Below are 21,208 nucleotides of genomic sequence, written 5' to 3' on the forward strand. Positions count from 1 at the left end.
TCCCAATGGACACCACACACCCAAGAAGTGAGGCTAGCGCCCTCCCCAAACTGCAGGTGAAGCCATACACAAACACCGTCTATCCCACGATGCTCTAGGAAGGTGAAAGACAGGAAAGGTGAGTGCTTTCTTCCCCACAATCCTTTGCAGCAAGGGGTAGAGGTGGGTTTTTTGGGGGGTGGGGGTTAGACTTCCTTGCAACACCATGAAAGGGGATTAGTGTTTCAGGTTTCTTCATGGACTCTTTTGCTGATCTCTTTTCTCCTCCTCTCTACCAATCCGTTTCCGAAGAATTTCAATGTATTGCTGGTTCCCCCCCTCCCAAGATGTGCTCTAGCTTCCACTTTTCCATTCGTTTTTTTGTCTTTTAGGCTCCTATTATTATGTGTATCAGTTCCCCAAGGGGAGGATTGATTCTTTTTTCCCTCCACCCCACAATTATTTTGTGCTGGCTCCCTAACGAAGTTGGCTTTCTTCCTCTTCCCATCTTGCTTGCGGAAACTTTTTCCCAGTCCTCGCTGCCTTTTTTAAGGATGGGAAAGGAAGGGCGGGCAGGGAAGGGAAGAAGAAAGTCATGGGACAGAATGGAAGAACGGGGAAGGGACAGACGACCGAGGGACTGTCCTCTTTCCTCTATGGCACGCGTGTGCACCCATCGAGGGGAAGGGGACGGCTCGGCCCCAACAAAGACATGGTTGCTTAACACAGATACATGAAGCTGAGGAAGGCTCCCCTTCTCTACTGTCCCCTACCCCCAGATATTGTGACCCACAGCTGTTTTAACCCTGTGGATAAAAAGCCCCTTCCTCTTCACTCATCTCCGGCTTTCATTCTGCCTTCCACTTTCCACCTTCATGTCTTCCCTCACTGCAGCCTTGGCCAATACTGGGAAAGATCGGGGTCCCCGCCTGGGACTTGTACAGGAACTGACACTCCTGGAGAGATTAACCCTAGAAAGAGAGAAAGGAAGACGTCGTCAGGAATCCCAAAGTGATCTGTTATTGTGCGTTGTTGTGGTTCCGCAGGTGAAAAATAAATAGGGTTGCCAACTTCCAGGTACTAGCTGGAGATCTCCTGCTATTACCACTCTACAGCTGATATCAGTTCCCCTGGAGAAAATGGCCGCTTTGGCAATTGGACTCTATGGCATTGAAGTCCCTCCCCTCCCCAAACCCCGCCCTCCTCAGGCTCTGCCCAAAAAACCTCCTGCTGGTGGCAAAGAGGGACCTGGCAACCCTAAAAATGGAGAAGAGAGATCCTGTTTGGCCACCCAAAAAGGCTACGCTGGGGATCATGGGTAGGGTTGCCAGGTTCCCCTTTGCCACCAGTGGGAGGTTTTTGGGGCAGAGCCTGAGGTGGGTGGGGTTTGGGGAGGGGAGGGACTTCAATGCCATAGAGTCCAATTGTCAAAGCGGCCATTTTCTCCAGGGGAACTGATCTCTATCGGCTGGAGATCTCCAGCTAGTACCTGGAGGTTGGCAGCCCTAATCTAGTACCAAAGGAGGTCAAGACTCACCGTCTTGTTTGGGGGCTTCCTAGAGGCACCTGGCTGGCCACTGTGTGAACAGACTGCTGGACTTGATGGGCCTTGGTCTGACAGCAGGGCTTTTCTTATGTTCTTACGTTCTGCTTATTTTTCTTACTCTGGGCAAGTTATTGCTGAGGGGAAAGCTCTTTCCTACAAACCCTCTGTACTCCAGGATTTTGGGCTCACTCAGAGCTCTAGAAGTCCATATTAATGACAGGGTACCAAACTAAAGATGGGGGCTGGAGTTGTCCCAGAATTAAAACTGATCTCCAGACTACAGAGATCGCTTCCCTTGGAGAAAATGCCTGCTTTGGAGGGTGGATTCTATGGAAGTGCTCCCCAACATGGTGCCATGTTTCCTGGTGCCCACGTGCTTCTTCCTAAAGTAAAGAGCCCATTGTGGCTTTCCTCCACTTCACTGGAGTAGGACTCGCTGACCCACATCCCCATTCGATCCACTCCCCATCCCCATTCCCAGTGACCTTCCACCCTTCCATTACCAGTCGAGGCCCCGTTGCTGGCGCTCAGGTTATGAGACGGGAGCTGGGAGGGCGCGTAAGAATCGTAGCTCCGCACCGACGAACTTCCAGGCAGCATGCAGGAATAAGACGACGTCTGGCTAGCCACAGGGGGCACGGCCTGCTGTCGTCGAGGGCAAGAGGAGATGCAACACAGGGGGGGGGGGGGAATGAAGATTAACAAAAGCAGGACGGTCAATAGCAGCCCTCCCCACTCTTTCCCCCACCCCTGGTCTGTTTTAGCCTTGGCTCATCCTTTTAATTTAGGAGCCCCGTGGCGCAGAGCGGGAAGCTGCAGTCCTGCAGTCCAAGCTCTGCTCACAACCTGAGTTCAATCCCGACGGAAGTCGGTTTCAGGTAGCCGGCTCCAGGTGGACTCAGCCTTCCATCCTCCTGAGGTCAGTCAAATGAGTACCCGGCTTGCGGGGGTAAAGGGAAGATGACTGGGGAAGGCAACGGCAAACCACCCCATAAAACAAAGTCTGCCTAGGAAACGTCGGGATGTGACGTCACTCCATGGGTCAGGAATCACCCGGTGCTTGCACAGGGGACCTTCACCTTTTTTTTAACCATCTTTTTAAAGCTTACCTGGATAGGGAGGCTGTTGGCCATGGAGAAAGTGGGTAAGGGTGGAAGGGCACCGTAGTTATTGCTGAGGGCACTTTCTGTACGGCTCAACATAGTGCCTGGAAAGAAGGACGAGACGGGACATGTGACACAGGGTGGGAACCTGCTGAGTCCCCAGGGAAAGGGAGGAAGGACGTGGATCTCCCAACAAGTAAAAGTCCTGGGGATGCAGTCTCAGGTAAATTTACATACAAGCTAAGTAAACTACAGGAGCCCCGTGGCGCAGAGTGGTAAGCTGCTGTACTGCAGTCCAAGCTCTGCTCATGACCTGAGTTTGATCTCTAGGGAAGATGGTTTCAGGTAGCCGGCTCAAGGTTGACTCAGCCTTCCATCCTTCCGAGGTCGGTGAAATGAGGACCCAGCTTGCTGGGGGTAAAGGGAAGATGACTGGGGAAGGCACTAGCAAACCACCCCGCAAACAAAGTCTGCCTAGTAAACATCAGGATGTGATGTCACCCCATGGGTCAGGAATGACCCGGTGCTTACCTTTACTTAAGCAAACTACAGCGCAGGGTTAAGAGGGGCTTCTAAACACATACAAAATACTAAAAATCACTAAATTACCATTTTTGGGGTAATGCTATATGTACCAGTGAATTGCAGCTGATTTATGGCGACCTCAGCAAGGGGCTTTCAAGGCAAGGGAGAAGCAGAGGTGGTTCGCTATCGCCTTCACATGAACACATGAAGCTGCTTTATACTGAATCAGACACTTGGTCCATCAAAGTCAGTATTGTCCACTCAGACCGGCAGCGGCTCTCCAGGGTCTCAGGCGGAGGTCTTTCACATCACCTACTTGCCTGGTCCCTTTAAGTGGAGATGCCAGGGATTGAACCTGGGACCTTCTGCATGCCAAGCAGATGCTCTACCACTGAGCCATGGTCCCTTCCCCCTTCAGAGTCTTTCTTGTTGGTCTCCCATCCAAGTGCCGACCCTACTTAGCTTCTGAGGCCTGACGAGATGGGGCTATACCATGCCGCCTTCCTTCCAGGTAATGCTATGGGGCTTCTTAAACTTAACATGGTTTAGGGCCTCACCATGCCTTAATCTAGCACTGGATACCATGCCCTGCTGAATATAATCTCTGAAATAGACATGGGGTAGTCAATGGGGACTAACTGCACTAACTGAGTCCATGGCCCCTACCTGATCCAGTAGGTTGTGGGAGGGACTGGTAGACGCTGCTACCCCCAGTGCCAAAGCTGCTGTTTATGGCCAGGTGACCCCCAGCGCCCCCCGCCTGGCGCCTTTGGTTCCGCAGTTTCTCCTCCCGACGCCACTTGGCACGGCGGTTGGAGAACCAGACCTGGAGGGACAATGGAAAGTAACCAATTGCCACAGGGAGAGAAGAGGGGAGGGGCAGTTTTTACAGTTTCCCTCTGCCCCAACCCAGCCATAAGACCCCCTTCCCACTACCTGAATCCGGGCTTCTGGGAGATCGATTTTTGCTGCCAGGCGTTCACGGGCAAAGACGTCAGGGTAATGAGTGCGTTCGAACTCTGAAGAACATTGGGGGGGGGAGTCAAGTTCAGGAGACAAATTCCCTTTTCTCTCCCCCCCCCCTGCCCCATCTTTCACATCCTTTGCATGCAAGGCATCCATTTCCAGTCTCCCACAACGGGACCAATATCTTGGGACAACCTAGCAGCTATCTTCAGGATGCTGTCTTTCTTATATTACTTTTGCTAATCCTTGTATTCCTTATCATGTCAACAAAATATATTTTAAATGATAATTGCATCATACCTCCCTTTCCCTGTATACCCCTCTGTTGGACACTAATTGGGCACAGCAGACATGCATCCTCTGGGTTCTTCACTGCCATTCACTGGGCTCTGAAATTATTGGGATCCCTTATGCTGACATCTGGGATTCAGCAGTACCTGCTGACATTCTGTCCAATACTGTGTCATAGAATCATAGAGTTGGAAGTGACCACCAGGGTCATCTAGTCCAACCCCCTGCACAATGCAGGAAACTCACAAGTACCTCCCCCACACACACCCAGTGACCCCTACTCCATGCCCAGAAGATGGCCAAGATGCCCTCCCTCTCATGATCCGCCTAAGTTCATAGAATCAGCATTGCTGACAGATGGCCATCTAGCCTGTGCTTAAAAACCTCCAGGGGAAGGAGAGCTCACCACCTCCCGAGGAAGCCTGTTCCACTGAGGAACTGCTCTAACTAATATCAAGATGGAAACTCTTCTGATTTAATTTTAACCCGTTGGTTCTGGTCCGACCTTCTGGGGCAACAGAAAACAACGCGGCACCATCCTCTATATGACAGCCCTTCAAGTACTTGAAGATGGTTATCATATCCCCTCTCAGTCTTCTCCTCTGCAGGCTAAACATACCCAGCTCCTTCAGCCTTTCCTTATAGGACTTGGTCTCCAGACCCCTCACCATCTTTGTTGCCCTCCTCTGGACACGTGCCCAAATTCACCCTCCTCTCTGGTGGACCTAACAAATCTCTGCACGGATTCTTCCTTTTTACCACCTGGCTTGCAGGAGGCATGGCATATGGAAACACTAGAACTCTTTACTGGGCGCTACGGATGCTGTGCCTCTGATAAAAAACAGGACTGAGAAGCAGCACAGCTGAAAAGCTTGTAAGAAAAAGCAGTTAAAGGTGTGTCAAAGCTGCAATGTTGCTAAAGTCCACTAGATGGCCATGCATACCTTTGGCCTCCTAACAGACCAAACCCACAACATCATTGGAATTATTCTGTGGAAGGCACTCTTTTCACTGGGACATTCCAAAAATTCTAGCTTCATCTGCAGAGTGCCTCTGAGTATGTACAGAGTGATTTTCTGCTTCTTTGGAGTATGTACAGAGTGATTTTCTGCTTCTTTGGAAAAAATTAGATCAAAGGACTGGCTAAATTGTCTCAAAATACCATCCTAATAAACAAAAATGTCCTAAGTAAGGAACGCCATCTGATGGGTTAGATCCAACCGGCTTTTCTGCTGGTGAAAAGAGGGGAGGGATCCCCTCTGACCTCACAAATGAAAAAAGGCAACGCTGGGGATCTGCTTGCATGGGTGGAATCCATATGGGACAGGAGCTATAGTATAGAGGGGAACTGGGCAAGATTGAGTGAAAAAGCTGGCTAGATCCATCCTCATGCCTACAAGAACCAACATCCTCATGCCGTTTATTACTCAGAATATCTCTGTTCTTCCTACTGAATATAACCACAGTCCCAAAAAAGCTACCTCAAAAGGAGAATTCCCCACAAATCTTGCTTCTCCCACCATGCCCCCTGCCACCCTTTCAAAAGGGGCATTCTTTAGATGCAATTTCAGTTGGACAGCACATCTGCATCTTTAAGATTTGCAAAGAGAGGAAAACCCTGCCCTGTGGGTTTTGGGTTTATTTTTATTTTTATTTTTTATTTTTTTGAGGCAGGGTTGAAGCTTTATCTCCATACGCTTCGATAGATGGTGTGAGATAACAAGGCGTTGTGTGTGTAACAGGAGGGAACAGACCACAGGAGCCAATGGATAGATGGCTTCTCTGCTGGTATGAGTTTTACAGGAAACAAATTTACATTTGGAGGGAGCTGCATTTTGTAGAGAGTGAGATCTGGTAGAGCTCCAAGATGGTGGAAGTAGGGTTGCCAGGTCCCTCTTCACCACCGGGAGGAGGTTTTGGGGGCAGAGCCTGAGGAGGGCAGGGTTTGGGGAGGGGAGGGACTTCAGTGCCATAGAGCCCAATTGTCAAAGCGGCCATTTTCTCCAGGTGAACTGATCTCTATTGGCTGGAGATCAGTTGTAATAGCAGGAGATCTCCAGCTAGTACCTGGAGGTAGGCAACCCTAGGCACGGCTGGGGCGATGACGTCCCTTCCGGGTTGACTTACGGAAGTGCTACATCGCTGGGCCACTTTAGCACTCAAACCCCAAAATTTTGAGTGCTAAAGCAGCCAGGGCGATGCAGCGCTTCTGGGGAGTAAACCGGAAGTGATGTCATCGCGTGTGAACACACACCCGATCGCCACTCCGGAGCACCTGGGTGGATTGGTGGGCAATTGCCCGCCGAAACCACCCACCTGGCAACCCTAATTGGACCTCTTAATGAAGTTTTAGATCCGCAGCACACCAATCAGTTCCCTTTCTCATTACCGGCTGCCTCTCTAGTTTATGTTTACGCACTTGCATGACCGTCCGTGGGAAAACGAACAGTCATCTGCCAGCGATCCTCAGAAGCTTTGCAGCGGCTCACTGAAAAAGCCAGTCAGGCTGAAGGCAAACAGGCTTGATTTCCAAAGCTGCTGAGCTGACTGGATTAGCTGTGTAACCGCAGCATAACCAGCACACGGCAGCCCATAGAGGCAGCCCATAGAGACAGCGCATCGACTCGCCTCTTTCGTTGGTGTAGCGCATATTCGTTGGTGTAGCACATGTTCACACTCCACATTAGAGCTTCCACTCATCTCAAAGGCACATTATTGCACATGCATGATGGAGCTCATTGTGCATATGAGAACAACGACACCCACCATTTCTTACTGGTCTTCTACTTTCCTTCCATACCCACAGGAGGAAAATTGGCCTAGCTGACAACCCCAACCCAACAGCCCAGAATCTCCCCATTGATGCCTTCGTCCTTTTGCTCCTCACCTTTCTCCAGCGCCTCTATCTGCTCCTGCGTAAAAGATGTCCTGTTCCTTTGCAGTTTGCGCTTCAGTTGCAACCGGATTTGGGACTCATCTAGGTCTTGGCTGCTTGCACCTTGGGGGTGTTCAGGGTCCAGCCCACTGTCCAGTTGCTGGCAGCTGTCTGGGGTTGGGGGGTGGGAAACACACACGAACACATGAAGCTGCCTTATACTGAATCAGACCCTTGGTCCATCAAAGTCAGTATTGTCTACTCAGAATGGGAAGCGGCTCTCCAGGGTCTTGGGCAGAGGTCTTTCACATCACCTCCTTGCCTGGTTCCTTTAACTGGAGATGCCGGGGATTGAACCTGGGACCTTCAGCATGCCAAGCAGATGCTCTACCACTGAGCCACAGCCTCTTCCAAACATGAAACAAAGAAGAACCCTGTACTACCTTTGTAATCTGTTTTCCATCCTATCTGGCCGCTAGCTCCATTGATAGGAACCTAATAATTCCAAGGTTACGGGTCTGAGACCCACACTAGGAATATCAAGCCTCGGGGGGCATGGCTGTAGCTCAGTAGCAAAGCATAGACAGAAGTCCCAGATCTCATTCCTGGGCTCTCAGGAGACATCTGACCTTTCTCTGCCTGATGCCAGTTAGAGTAGATAATACTGACCAAGATGCGATCCAGAGGACGGACTCCCACAACGGCGTCCTCAGATCAAATTACATGTCTGTAATCCCAGTGATGGAACTCCAGCATCATGCGCAGTTCTGCCCCCGGCCCTATTCCTCACACACCACAGATGCTCCTTTTCCGGGCCAACCCCTGACCCCCCCCCTCCTGTTCTCTCAGGCCTTCTGTTCCTCCTGGCTGTCCATGTGGAATTTGTTCACAGCGACAGACATTTATTAATAGTTTATAAAAAGAGTTAATGAATGATTAATTAGCAAGTGTTAAGACATTGTTAATCCATCGCTGCACACCCAATATGTAGGGGGTCTCGCCTCGTGATGCACTTGGTGGGGGGACAGAAGGGCCTGAGGCCTACAAGGGTCTGTGATCCTGAAGCCTGTGGGGGTAAAGCAAAGGGGAGGGCACAAAAACGGAAAGCCAGGACGCCTGGGTTCTCTGAACTGAGCTGATTAGACTTGAGAGCCAGCGTGGTGTAGTGGTTAAGAGCAGTGGTTTGGAGAGGTGGACTCTGGTCTGGAGAACCGGGTTTGGTTCCCCGCTCCTCCACATGAGCAGTGGATGCTAATCTGGTGAACTGGATTTTTTCCCCCACTCCTACACACGAAGCCAGCTGGGTGACCTTGAGCTAGTCACAGCTCTCTCAGCCCCACCTACCTCACAGGGTGTCTGTTGTGGGGAGGGGAAGGGAAGGTGATTGTAAGCCCGTTTGATTCTTCCATAAAGTGTTAGAGAAAGTCGGCATATAAAAGCCAACTCTTCTTTTTCTTCTTAGACTTAAGATACCAGGAAGGCATCTGAAATATCTGGAAAATACAAGTTCTGAGGTTTTCTGAGACGGGAGGGAGTCCAAGAGGTTGGCACAGAACTGAAGAAGGAGGGAAGCTGGATACCCCGGGTCTAGGATTCTCTAGGAGAAGAACAACGGGCTGGGGAAAACGGGGGATTTTGGGGGAGCCCACGAGGGCTTAACCTTTTATCCCGGGGAGCTGTGGTCTGAACAGTGACCTTTCTTTGCTTCTGCAAAGCCAGGCACTCGGATCTCCGCGGGCGACGCGAAGCCACGGCGTCAGCCACAGTGCCCTAATGCGAGGCGACACTGCCAACCCCCTCCCCCCCGCCTCGCCGAATCCTTTGCAGCCCCTGAAGCGATGAGATCCAAAAGGCCCCCTCGGTGAAGAGTGTCTCTGCTTGGCCCCGGCCCAGACGGTAGGGTTGTCACGATGCCTCCCCCCCCACCCTGCGCCTGCCATGGCCAAATCCAGCTCGCCTGCCCAACCCCCAACCCTGCTCTCTCGCTCTCCCCCCACATCCCCATCAGCGCTGTTTTGCTGAGAGATCTTTGCAGAATGCAAAGGGAGGAAACACACTTGCATAAGCCTAGAGGGGAAATGGGGTGGGGAAGAGGTTGATGAGAGAAGAGAAGGGAAGTGTGGGGAGGGGGAGGCCCTGCACAGTATCTAAAAACAGCACAGATGGAGAGAGAGAGAGAGAGAGAGAGAGAGAGACGCAGAAACAGCCAGCTCGATTCCTGGATCACAGCGCCAGTTAGGTCCAACTTCTTGGATGGATGGCAAAAGTCAGAACCCAGAATTCCTTTCCTTGACCTTTATCCCTTAGAACAGGGGTGGGGAACCTTTTTTCTGCCAAGCCTACAAACTATACTATGCCAATAAAGGTATTTGAATTTGAATTCTGCCAAGGGCCATTTGGATATTCATAACATCGTTCGCGGACCATACAAAATTATCAACTTAAAAATTTGCCTGCTATGTTTGGTCAAACATTTAGCCAAGAGGCACAACCGGAGACGGCTCCGAGTGTCTGCCACATAGAGCGACTCGCTTTTGAGCTCTGCTGTCCCCAGTTGGGCCCAAGAGATTCAGGCAGGGCAGCATCCTTCTGAGCTAGAGATCTGTCAGGACCCATGAAGGGCCAGACCGAATGATTTCACGGGCCTTATACGGCCCCCGGGCCTGACGTTCCCCACCCTTGCCTTAGAAGCGCCTTGATCCATTGATCCTGAGCAGCGTAAATCTAATGTTTGAGGGATATAAGGACTGAAACGAATCTTGCCACTGACAATGTAGCTTTGGGATCCCTGTCACTTAATAAAAAAGGCATTGTGTCAGAGACAGAGGCATTAGATTTGTATGTTAAAAGGGGAGAGATATAACGAGGAGTTCCTCGTAAAAGCGGCATTCCAAGAGGGCAGGAGCTAATGAATCGATAAAGCCAGAAGAGCAAGGACAGGTCCTTTCTGGGTATGGTATGTTCAAAGTCCTGCCCTGCATAACCATAGAGGGGTTAGCATTCAGTCTAGCTAAACAGAAGGCTCTAGAAAGACGAGGGACTGTCAAATAATAAATATAAGCGGGCAAACTGTGTGGTGGAACCCAGAATTCCAGCAGGGGAATGGATGTTTAGCGGATAGTAGCAGAACCAGGACAGGTCAACAAGGGTGTAAGCCCCTGGAACTATTTGGGTGGGGACATAAAATGGGTCTTAAATCTGGATCTTTGGGATAATCAAGCAAACATTTCCGAAATAGCAAATGAAAAGCCAGAAACTGGCCGCCTTTCCGGGAGGCTTAGTGAGGGCAGCAGGCTAGATGCTACAGCATCGGCAGCATTACAGCTTATTGTTCTGCATCTGCAGTTTGACGCAGTGCCAAGTATATTCCTCTAGCGTGAAAACGTGCCCCTGCCGTAGCAGCACCAAATGGCGTGGGAATGGGTGGGAAAGACATCCACATATCCCCGTTCCCACGCTGCTTGCAGGATGGGAATATTTGTCTGTCTCATGATAAAAGAAGGCAGGAAAAGCTGATCCGCCCATTAGACAGTTTGTTTCTAATTGAATTCAATGAACTACTATTTACAGAGTAATAATTTAAAGGCTGCAATTAAATGTGCTTAAAATATATGAAATCCTATTATCACCTTGAAAAAATTAATAGTTAGCGGAAAACATTCTAAAATAACAGATTAGGTTCTAGAGAAACACCAAAGGGCCATGTTATAGCACCCCACACACACACACAGCAGGGTTGTAACTATACATATACACAGTCTCAACAGTCTTGTTTTTAAAAAAAATATTAGCTGTGTGACTGCACATAGAAAATAATAATATGAACTTACGAAGCTGTCTTAGGCTGAGTCAGACCACTGAGCCACCCAGCCTAGAATCACAGAATCAAAGAGTTGGAAGTGGCCATAAAGGCCATCTAGTCCAACCCCCTGCTCAATGCAGGGCCAGCCCAGAGCATCCCTGACAAGTGTTCGTCCAGCCAATGCTTGAAGACTGCCAGAGAAGAGGCGCTCACCACCTCCCTAGACAGCCGATTCCACTACTGAAGTACTCTTACTTTAAAAAAATTCTTCCTAATGTCCAGCTGGTACCTTTCTGCCCATAATTTAAATCCATTATTGCAAGTCCTATCCGCTGCCACCAACAAGAACAGCTCCCTGCCCTCCTCTAAGTGACAGCCTTTCAAATACGTAGTCCCGATCTCTATGATTGGCAGCAGTTCTCCAGGGTTTAGGAAGGGAGGAGGTCTTTACCAGGTAGGGTTGCCAGGTCCCTCTTCGCCAACGGCAGAAGGTTTTGGGGGCGGAGCCTGAGGAGGGCAGGGTTGGGAAGGGGAGGGACTTCAATGCCATAGAGCTCAATTGCCAAAGCATCCATTTTCTCCAGGGTAACTGATTTCTATTGGCCGGAGATCAGATGTAATAGCGGGAGAGATCTCCAGCTAGTACCTGGAGGTTGGCAACCCTATTCCCAGCCCCCCCCCCCAGCTACCAGCAGGGGATGGAGGGGTAGGGTTACCAGATCCAGGTTGGGAAACCCCTGGAGATTTAGGGATGGAGCCTGGGGAGGACAGGGACCTCAGTGGGGTACAATTCCATAGAGTTCACCCTCCAAAGCACCCATTTTCTCTAGGGGAACTGATCTCTGTAGTTTGGAGATGAGCTGTAATTCTGGGGGATCCCCAGGTCACACCTGGAGGCTGGCATCTCTATTACCAACCCAGCATCCCCCAGCTAGAGATGCCAGGGAGTGAACGTGGGGCATTCTGCGTTCACCCAAATACTTTGCTGGGCAACTGAGCCCCTCCCTAATCCTATAATGGTCACGAAACAATAGGTCTTTCCGTTGCAAACAAGAGGGTTATTTTTTCTGGCCTGCTAAAGAAATTTCCTTCCATTGTTCATGGTGTAAAGTTGAACAGGGTGGGGAGACAGCTAGGTGGCAGCACTCCGAAGCTGGCTTCTTATGTCTCTTGTCCGCCATGGAGCTCCCCAAACTGATGTATGCAGAAAGGTGTGTCTAGTTCTGCTCCCATCTGAAAAACCCATTAACTTGTGAGGCATACCATGGAGAAACAGTGGCTTAGATCTGCTGGAGCACTTTTGTGGATGAAAGGCTTTTCACCCATGGAGAGTGACTTTCTCCCGTGGGTTGCCAACCTCCAGGTAGGGACTGGAGATCTTCCAGAATTACAACTGATCTCTATGCTACAGAGATAAGTCTCCCACACCGTAGAAAATGGCTGCTTTGGAAGGTGGACTGAATGGTTGCCAGCTCTGGGTTGGGAAACACCTGGAGCTTTTGGGGGTGAAGCCAGAGGGGAGAGGGATTGGAGGGTGGGAGGGACTTCAGTGGGATATAATGCCATAGAGTTCACTTTTCAAAGCAGCCATTTTCTCCAGGTGAACTGATCTCTGTCACTTGGAGATCTGTTGTAATAGTGGGAGATCTCCAGCTATAGGGCTGCCAGCTCCGGGTTGGGAAATACCTGGAGATTTTGGGGGTGGAGTCTGAGGAGGGTGGGGTTTGGAGAGGGGAGGGACTTCAATGCCATAGAGTCCAATTGCCAAAGTGGCCCTTTCCTCCAGGGGAACTGATTTCTACCACCTGGAGATCAGTTGTATTAGCGGAAGATCTCTAGCCACCACTTGAAGGTTGGGCAACCCTATACTATGCTTGGCGTTTAGAGGGTCCCCGGTTCCCAGCATCTCCAGTTGAAGGGGCCGGGCAAGTAGGTGATGTGAAAGACCTCTACCTAAGACCCTGGAGAGCCGCTGCCGGTCTGAGTAGACAGTACTGACTTGGATGGACCAAGGGTCTGATTCAGTAGAAGGCAGCTTCATGTGTATACTCTGCCAAGGTTGTTCCCCTTTCCAAGTCCTCTCCAGGCTCCACCCGCAAATCTCCAGGAATTTCCCAACCTGGAGTTGGCACACCTATGTCCTGCTGCAGTTCCAAATGCCCCCTCACATTTCGGGGGAGGAATTTTTGGCTACAAGAAGAAATACTTCAGTCCATGGAAAGATTCCAATGGATCCAAGGCTGTATGGGGTGGGACAATCAATCCAAGCCTTCCTCCACACATTGGACATTATGCATAAGTGGTGCTTATGTATGGCTCTCAACCTCCTGGTGGGGCCTGGAGATCTCCCAGAATTACAACAGACCTCCTGCTTTGGAGGGTGGACTCTATGTTATTGTACCCTGAGGAGGCCCTTCCTCTTCCCAAACCCCACCTTCCCCAAGCTCCAACTCCACATCTCCAGGAATTTCCCAACCAAGAGTTGGCAACCCTAGGTAAGCCTTCTTAGGGTCTAGCTATCTGGCATGTAAAATAAGCATAACAGAGCCCTGAAAATAAAAGGCTGGCAACCAAAGGCCTTCCTAGGGTTGCCAGGTCTGCCACTGGTGGGAGGTTTTTGGGGCGGAGAGTCCAATGGCCAAAGTGGCCATTTTCTCCAGGTGAACTAGGGTTTCCAGGTTCTTCTTTGCCACTAGTGGGAGGTTTTTGGGGCAGAGCCTGAGGAGGGCAGGGTTTGGGGAGGGGAGAGACTTCAATGCTATAGAGTCAAATTGTCAAAGCGGCCATTTTCTCCAGGTGAACTGATCTCTATCGGCTGGAGATCAGTTGTAATGGCAGTTCTCCTGCTAGTGCCTGGAGGTTGGCAACCCCAGGCCTACCTAACATTCAGCATTCCACAAAGGATTTTGCAATGGGGTAGACTGTATGTGGGAAATAGTATGTTTTTGTTTGCGTGTTTCATACCTGGGTTGGGGGGCCCTGTCACCAAGCTGTCTTGGTACCACTCCTGGCGACTGCCCCATGCGCTATTCTGGATGTTCAGCATTCTGCTCTTCTCATACATGCCATCCACCCCCATGGAATGGAGCCGAAGACCAGAGGGGTAGGGAAAAGGGAAGTGGGGCTGGTGGGTGGGTGACCCCCAGCCGGAAGACGGTGAGCTGCAGGGCACACGCCCTGCCCCAGATAAACCTGAAAGAAACAGCAAGAAAGAAACAATAAATCAACAGAAGCTGAATGTTGTTCAGAGGCGTGCACAACTCAGAGGTAGAATGTTAAAAGCAAAGCCCCCCAACTAGGGTTGCCAACCTCCAGGTGGTGGCTGGAGAGCTCCTGCTATTACAACTTATTTCCAGCCAATAGAGATCAGTTCACCTGGAGAAAATGGCTGCTTTGGCAACTGGACTCTATGGCATTGAAGTCCCCCCTCCCCAGACCCCCCCTCCTCAGGCTCCGCCCCCAAAATCTCCAGGTATTTTCCAATCTTGAGCTAGCAATCCTGCCCCCAACCCAGTGATCTATCAGGGTGGCCATCTCAGGGCTGGGAAATAGCTTGAGATTTTGGGGGTGGAGCCTGAGGAGGGTGGGGTTTGGGAGGGGAGGGACTTCGATGGGGTATAATGCCATAGAGTCTACCTTTCAAAGCAGCCACTTTCTCCAGGCTTTCTCTGTCGCCTGGAGATCAGTTGTAATAGCGGGAGATCGCCAGCCTCCACCTGGAGGTTGGCAACCCTTAGTATGGTGTAGTGGTTAGAATGTCAGACTCGGTTCTGAGAGACCCAGCTCTGAATCTCCACGCTACCTTGGGCAGGTCAGTCTCTTTCAGCCTAACCTACCTCACCAGATTGTGAAAATAAAGAGGAGGTAACAATTATGTTGTAAGATGCACAGGGTCCCTATTAGGGAGAAAGAGAGAAAAATGTGTTGGCGAGATGCAACCAGCTCATGGCAACCTCATCCACTGGGCATTCCAGGAAACTCAGGTGAACTCAGAGAAACTGAGGTGGTTTGTCATTGCCTTCCATCGAATAGCAACCCAGTCTTCCCTTGCGGCCTCCCACCCAACTACTGACCAAGACCAACCCTGCTTAGCTTTCAAGCCCTGACAAACTCTGGCTAAACTGGGCCATGGGGACAGGGAATCACACTTGAAAGATTTATGACAGGATTTACACCGGGCATCTCTCTCCTCCAGTGTCTCTTCTTTCTCTCCCCCTCTTCTGTGAATTTCTTTCTTTTCTTTTCTTTTAAATCCGCAAAATAATTTTCTTCTTTCACATCTCACACAAGCTCGTGCTGGAATAAATGTTGTTAGTCTTTAAGGTGCCACTGGACTTCAGTTTTGTTCTCCCAAACTCTAGTGTGGCATGCTAACTGCTACATGTGGACATGTTCATTGAAGAGAGGGGTATGCATGGCTACTAGTTAAAATGGATACTGGTCATGATGCATACCTATTCTCTCCAGGATCAGAGGAGCCTGCCTGTTATATTAGGTGCATTGGAACATAGGCAGGAGAATGCTGCTGCAGTTGTCTTGTTTGTGGACTTCCTAGAGGCACCCGGTTGGCCACTGTGTGAACAGACTGCTGGACTTGATGGGCCTTGGTCTGATCCAGCATGGCTTATCTTATGTTCTTACATCACACTCCTTAGGTTTTATCCTTTCCATGAACACAGGAACCCATGAAGCTGCCTTATACTGAACCAGACCCTTGGTCCATCAAAGTCAGTATTGTCTACTCAGACCGGCAGCGGCTCTCCAGGGTCTCAGGCAGAGGTCTTTCACATCACCTACTTGCCTGGTTCCTTTAACTAGAGATGCCGGGGATTGAACCTGGGGCCTTTTGCATGCCAAGCAGATGCTCTACCACTGAGACACTCAGACAAATCATGCTGGGTCTGCTTCCTAATCGTGTGGAGGACAGTTCATCTAAGCAGACTCAATCACCTCCAGGTAAATCGAAATAAGCCTTTAAACCTACTTTGCAGTGTTTACAGAATACACAGCTGTGTTCCGTAACAGAAGCAGAGATGTTTTATTTTAATCCAGTTCCTAGGGAAAAGGTTTGAGGTGATCTTTGGCTTCCTGTCCACTGAGTTAGCTGAAGGGAAATAATATCCCATTAAAAGGACATGACATTTTTGTCCAGGCCTGTTAGCAACCTTAAATTTGTATATGCCATCAGCAATCATCTGGACTGAATCGAGATCTTCAGCTATTTGAATTATGAATTGAGAAGAGTCTCTGTCTCACTTGTTCTCATTCCTTTCCCTATCCCTTGAGTAATGCTACTGTACATTGGGGAGGGGGTTCAGGGATGTCCAGACCCCTACTTTCTACATGTCTATGCTCATACCACAGTAGTGTTTCCTCCAGGTACTAGCTGGAGATCTCCTGCTATTACAACTGATCTCCAGGTGACAGAGATCAGTTCCCCTGGAGAAAATGGCCGCTTTGGCAATTGGACTCTATTGAATTGAAGTCCCACCCCTCCCCAAACCCCATCCTCCTCAGGCTCCGCCTCAAAAACCTCCCGCTGGTGGCGAAGAATGACCTGGCAACCCTATACTGCAGCCAAAGGAAAACTCCATCGTAGGGACCTGTTTTTCTCCCAACATGTCAAGGACCTCTTTATTTGTCCTTGAAAGCTGCAGATGGGGTGTGTGTCCTTGTGTGTGTGAACAAGGGGGAAGCCTAGGCTTTGTCCCATTGCTCCCACCCACCCTCTATACCCCCAACATTTGACATGAAAAGCCTAAGAAACACAAAGTTCTCGCTTTGCCAATCTCCATTCCCAGTTACAGTGTCTAGATTTGTCTAGATCTCATGTCCTTCCTTCATAGGGTTGCCAGCTCCAGGTTGGGAAATACCGGGATGTTTTGGGGGGCAGAGCCTGGGGAGGGGAGGGATTTCAATACTATAGAGTCCAATTGCCAAAGCGGCCATTTTCTCCAGGTGAACGGATCTCTATCAGCTGGAGATCAGTTGTAACAGCAGGAGATCTCCAGCTACTACCTGGCGGTTGGCAACTCTATTCCTTCAGGCCCTTCTAGATTTTTCTAGTTAGTGTCTGGATTTTTCTAGATCTCCTGTCCTTTCCCCAGGTCCCTCTGGGCAGCTGTCACTGTCACCTTCCCCACGCAACCTGTCCCGTCCCCCAGCTAAAGCCTGATTGAAATGTGATGCCAGCGAGGCAGAAGATCCCAACCGTGCAACGTTATTTTATTTACTTCATTTCTACCCACCTTTCTCCATAATGGGAACCCAAAGCAGCTTGTCTAGTTGTTCTGTCCTCCATTTTATCCTCACAACAACCCTGTAAGGTAGGTTAGGCCGAGAGCATGTGACTGGCCCAAGGCCACCCGGCGAGCTTCCGTAGCAGAGTGTGGATTTGAACCTGGGGTCTCGCAGATCCTAGTCGGACACTCTAACCACTGTACCGCATTTTGCACTTGGGCCGCATATTGCTTGAACTGGGATATCTGCTTCTCACAGGGGGCTGCCCCAGTTTAAATGAGAAGCCCTGTGAGGGCAAAGTTGCGGGGGTGAGATCTTCCATCTCACCAACATCACATAACTAAATATTTATGGCTGGCGGGGGGGGGGATATTTGGGGTGGAAATAAGGAGGAACTGAAGGAAGGAGCCACAAGAAGATTGGCAGAAGGATAGATACCCTGTGCGCAGGTGGATAAATAAGGACGAGCAGACCAACAGATATAAGCTGCAAGGGAACCGCTAGATGAAATATTCGCTGACAGTGAATACAAGAGATGGGCAGACATTGCACAGAAGTGTTGACAGGGTACTTTCCTGCCTCAGGCTTTTCCTTGCCAACTATCAGCGCCCATCTAGATAGGCCCTAACAACCAACACCTTGAAATCCAGCCTCTAAAACACTTAGCTTTCTCCACTGTGTAGAGTTGCCAGGTCCCTCTTTGCAACTTGTGGGAGATTTTTGGGGCGAAGCCTGAGGGGGGTGGGGTTTGGGGAGGGACTTCAATGCCATAGAGTCCAGTTGTCAAAGCAGCCATTTTCTCCAGGTGAACAGATCTCAGTTGTAATAGCAGGAGATCTCCAGCTAGTACCTGTTGGTTGGCAACCCTACCACTGTGAGATGTTTAAACTTGGGCGTGCGTATTTCTTCTATTTACTGTTTGGCTATTTGGATTTTGAAGTGTGCATAGCCAAGCTATGTCTCAGGGACTTTAAACAGCCCCTGAGCAATCCCACCATCACTGAAATTCGGAAGGCGGGCCTTTCTTCTTTCCAGCCAGAGGACCAAATGACAGAAGATGCTCCTGACCCCAAAAAAGTAGCCTGGGTTTTTTTTTTACTAATATGGATTGAGGTGCAGCACAGAGGAAGGGGGGGGGGTTAGCAGTTTTCTCCATGCCTTACCCTGTATCCAACATGCCTCCCACCAGCTTACTTTAAGCCCCAGCAAGGAAAAATCGAGGTATTCATATTATGCCAGTCTGTAACATAGTCCAGGGGAGAGGCAATTATCAATTGGGAAAATTGAGGCTGGGGGACAAAGAGCTACATCTTTCTCCCGCAGTACCACAAGCCCAGTCCAACTTTTTTTTCCCCTTCTTCTCCCCACACACACCTTGGTGGTTTACTCAAAGCCAAATTACATCCGGGTTTCTGTTCACGGAATCACACGTAGTTTGCCCTTGAAGACTGGGTTTATGTGTGCTGGAGAATGAAGTGGTGGAACGTTGAGGCGGATGGATACTAGTCATGATGCATACCTATTCTCTCTAGTCTCAGAGGAGCATGCCTATTGTATTAGGTGCTATGGAACACAGGTAGGAGAATGCTGCTGCAGTTGTCTTGTTTGTGGGCTTCCTAGAGGCACCTGGTTGGCCACTGTGTGAACAGGCTGCTGGACTTGATGGGCCTCGGTCTGATCCAGCATGACTTTTCTTACGTTCTTATGTATGTGCAGGAGAATTAGGTGGTGGGATGCTAGGGTTGCCAGGTCCCCGGATGGGGGAGTAGGGTTGCCAGATCCAGGAGGGGAAATTCTTAGAGATTTGGGGATGGAGCCTGGGGAAGAAAGGGACCTCTACAAGGGCAGAGAGTCCACCCTCCAAAGCATCCTTTTTCTCCAGGGGAACTGATCTCTGTAGTCTAGATATGAGCTGTAATTCTGGGGAATCCCCAGGTCCCACCTGGAGGCTGGCATCCCTATGGAATGCTGAGGTGGGCGAATGTGCAAGAGAATAGTGGAATGCTGAGGGGGACACACGTGCAGGAGAATTAGATGGTGTGCAGCTGATCGTATCACTTTGGACTACAGGAGGACACCTCTTTTTGAATGCTCCCCTGTGTAAACAAATGTTTGAGAGAGACATTCCAAATCTACCCAAACCTTTGCTTGTTGTTCTCTCCCCCCACCCCTCTATTTTCAGGGAGTATTTATCTTTAAATCCTCAGGATGCTACCACCTTTGTTCTGCTCATGGTTGCTGACTTCCAGGTAGTGGCTGGAGATCTCCCGGAATTACAGCTACAGAGATCAATTCCCCTGGAGAAAATGCCTGCTTTGGAAGGTAGACTCTATATGGCATTATACCTTGCTGAGGTTCCTCCCTTCCCCCAAACCCCACCCTTTCCAGGATCTACTCCACAAATCTCCAGGAATTTCCCAACCCAGAGATGGCAACCCTAGTTCTGCAGTACATGCAGTCCTGGCTAAGGCTGGGAACAGGGGTTGAAAACAAGGCAGTCCTGGGCTGGAGGAAAGGTGAGGAGGGCCAGCAGCCACCAGGGAACACACTGGCATGGTTATGGGCCAAAGGGGCAGGATGGAGAGACAGATTGACTGGGAGCTGCTGCAAGAAATGGGGAAGCCAAGAGAGGCTGAAGGAATACACATAGAGGAGCATACTTTGGAGTACAGCGCCAGGTTGAGGTGTGTAGGGGGGAATGTTAAAGAGGAAGACAGGGTTGCCAACCTCCAGGTAGTAGCTGGAGATTGCCTGCTATTACAACTCATCTCCAGCCGATAGAGATCAGTTCCCCTGGAGAAAACGGCCACTTTGGCAATTGGACTTTATGGCATTGAAGTCCCTCCCCTCCCCAAACCTGCCCTCCTCAGGCTCCGCCCCAAAAACTTTCTGCAGGTGGCGCAGAGGGACCTGGCAACCCTAGAAGAAGAAGAAGAAGAAGAAGAAGAAGAAGAAGAAGAAGAAGAAGAAGAAGAAGAAGAAGAAGAAGAAGAAGAAGAAGAAGAAGAAGTTGCAAGAGAGGAGTTGGTAGAAGGGGACTTGGTTATGCGAAAGCGGCATCCACCAGGGATTGACCAGATGTGTGATACTTTGCCACTCATTCACTCCTCACAGTTCTATTCCTCCAAGAAGCTCAGGATCGGGTACATCAACAGGATTATCCTCTACCCCACAAACAGTGACCACCTTGGAAAGGCAGTTAGACCTGAAGGCAAGTGACTGGCCCAAAGGGAGCTTCATAAGCTCTAGTAAAGATTCAAACCCAGGTCTCCCCAATCAGTCTGGTACACCGCTAGGGTAGCCAGGTCCCTCTTCGCCACCGGGGGGAGATTTATGGGGCAGAGCCTGAGGAGGGCAGAGTTTGGGGAGGGGAGGGGCTTCAATACCATGGAGTTCAATTGCCAAAGTGGCCATTTTTCTCCAGGTGATCTGATCTTTATCGGCTGGAGATCAGTTGAATTAGCAGAAGATCTCCTGCTACTACCTGGCAGTTGGCAACCCTATTCACCACACTGTCTTTCCCTTTGCCCTCCGTGCGATTTTACCCCCTATTGCTGGAGGCAGCATTCTGGGCCAGCTGCTCCATTGCTCACAGCGATTTTTCATGCTCGTACTTTCGGCTTCCTGTTTTGAAGGGTGTACAATCCCCATCTCTTTCTGCAAGGTCAGGCCGGCGACAGGAAATTAAGGCCAAGAGGGGATCGTTTTGACTTGACATTTGATTTGTTTGATATTTTTTATTGTTGTATGACATGCGCCTCAGGATTTTGGGATACCAATTTAAATATAACCAAGTTCCGTTGATTTATTTATCAAAACATTTCTATCCCTCCTTCCCTTGTGTTTCAAGGTGGCTTACAGTAATAGTTGAAATAGGGTTG

General features: G+C 49.9%; 1 protein-coding gene across 2 annotated transcripts in view; it reads right to left on the bottom strand.

Annotated features, from left to right (window-relative positions):
• Positions 1-844: 844 nt before the first annotated feature.
• Positions 845-21,208, bottom strand: part of LOC130489511 (paired box protein Pax-6-like) — a 31,026-nt gene continuing 10,662 nt past the window's right edge. Inside the window, exons 2-8 of one of the 2 annotated variants that reach the window (XM_056863254.1) lie at positions 14,052-14,279; positions 7,298-7,456; positions 4,090-4,172; positions 3,820-3,979; positions 2,635-2,732; positions 2,029-2,167; positions 845-950 (exon numbers count right to left, since the gene is read on the bottom strand). In XM_056863254.1, coding sequence (XP_056719232.1) covers positions 865-950; positions 2,029-2,167; positions 2,635-2,732; positions 3,820-3,979; positions 4,090-4,172; positions 7,298-7,456; positions 14,052-14,166 — 840 coding nt within the window. In that variant the 5' untranslated portion in view covers positions 14,167-14,279 and the 3' untranslated portion in view covers positions 845-864. Of the gene's footprint in view, positions 951-2,028; positions 2,171-2,634; positions 2,733-3,819; positions 3,980-4,089; positions 4,173-7,297; positions 7,457-14,051; positions 14,280-21,208 lie in introns of both variants that reach the window. The other variant, XM_056863253.1, reaches the window with a different exon arrangement.

This window comes from Euleptes europaea, chromosome 18 (genome assembly GCF_029931775.1).
Source record: "Euleptes europaea isolate rEulEur1 chromosome 18, rEulEur1.hap1, whole genome shotgun sequence".
NCBI classification, from domain to species: domain Eukaryota; kingdom Metazoa; phylum Chordata; class Lepidosauria; order Squamata; family Sphaerodactylidae; genus Euleptes; species Euleptes europaea.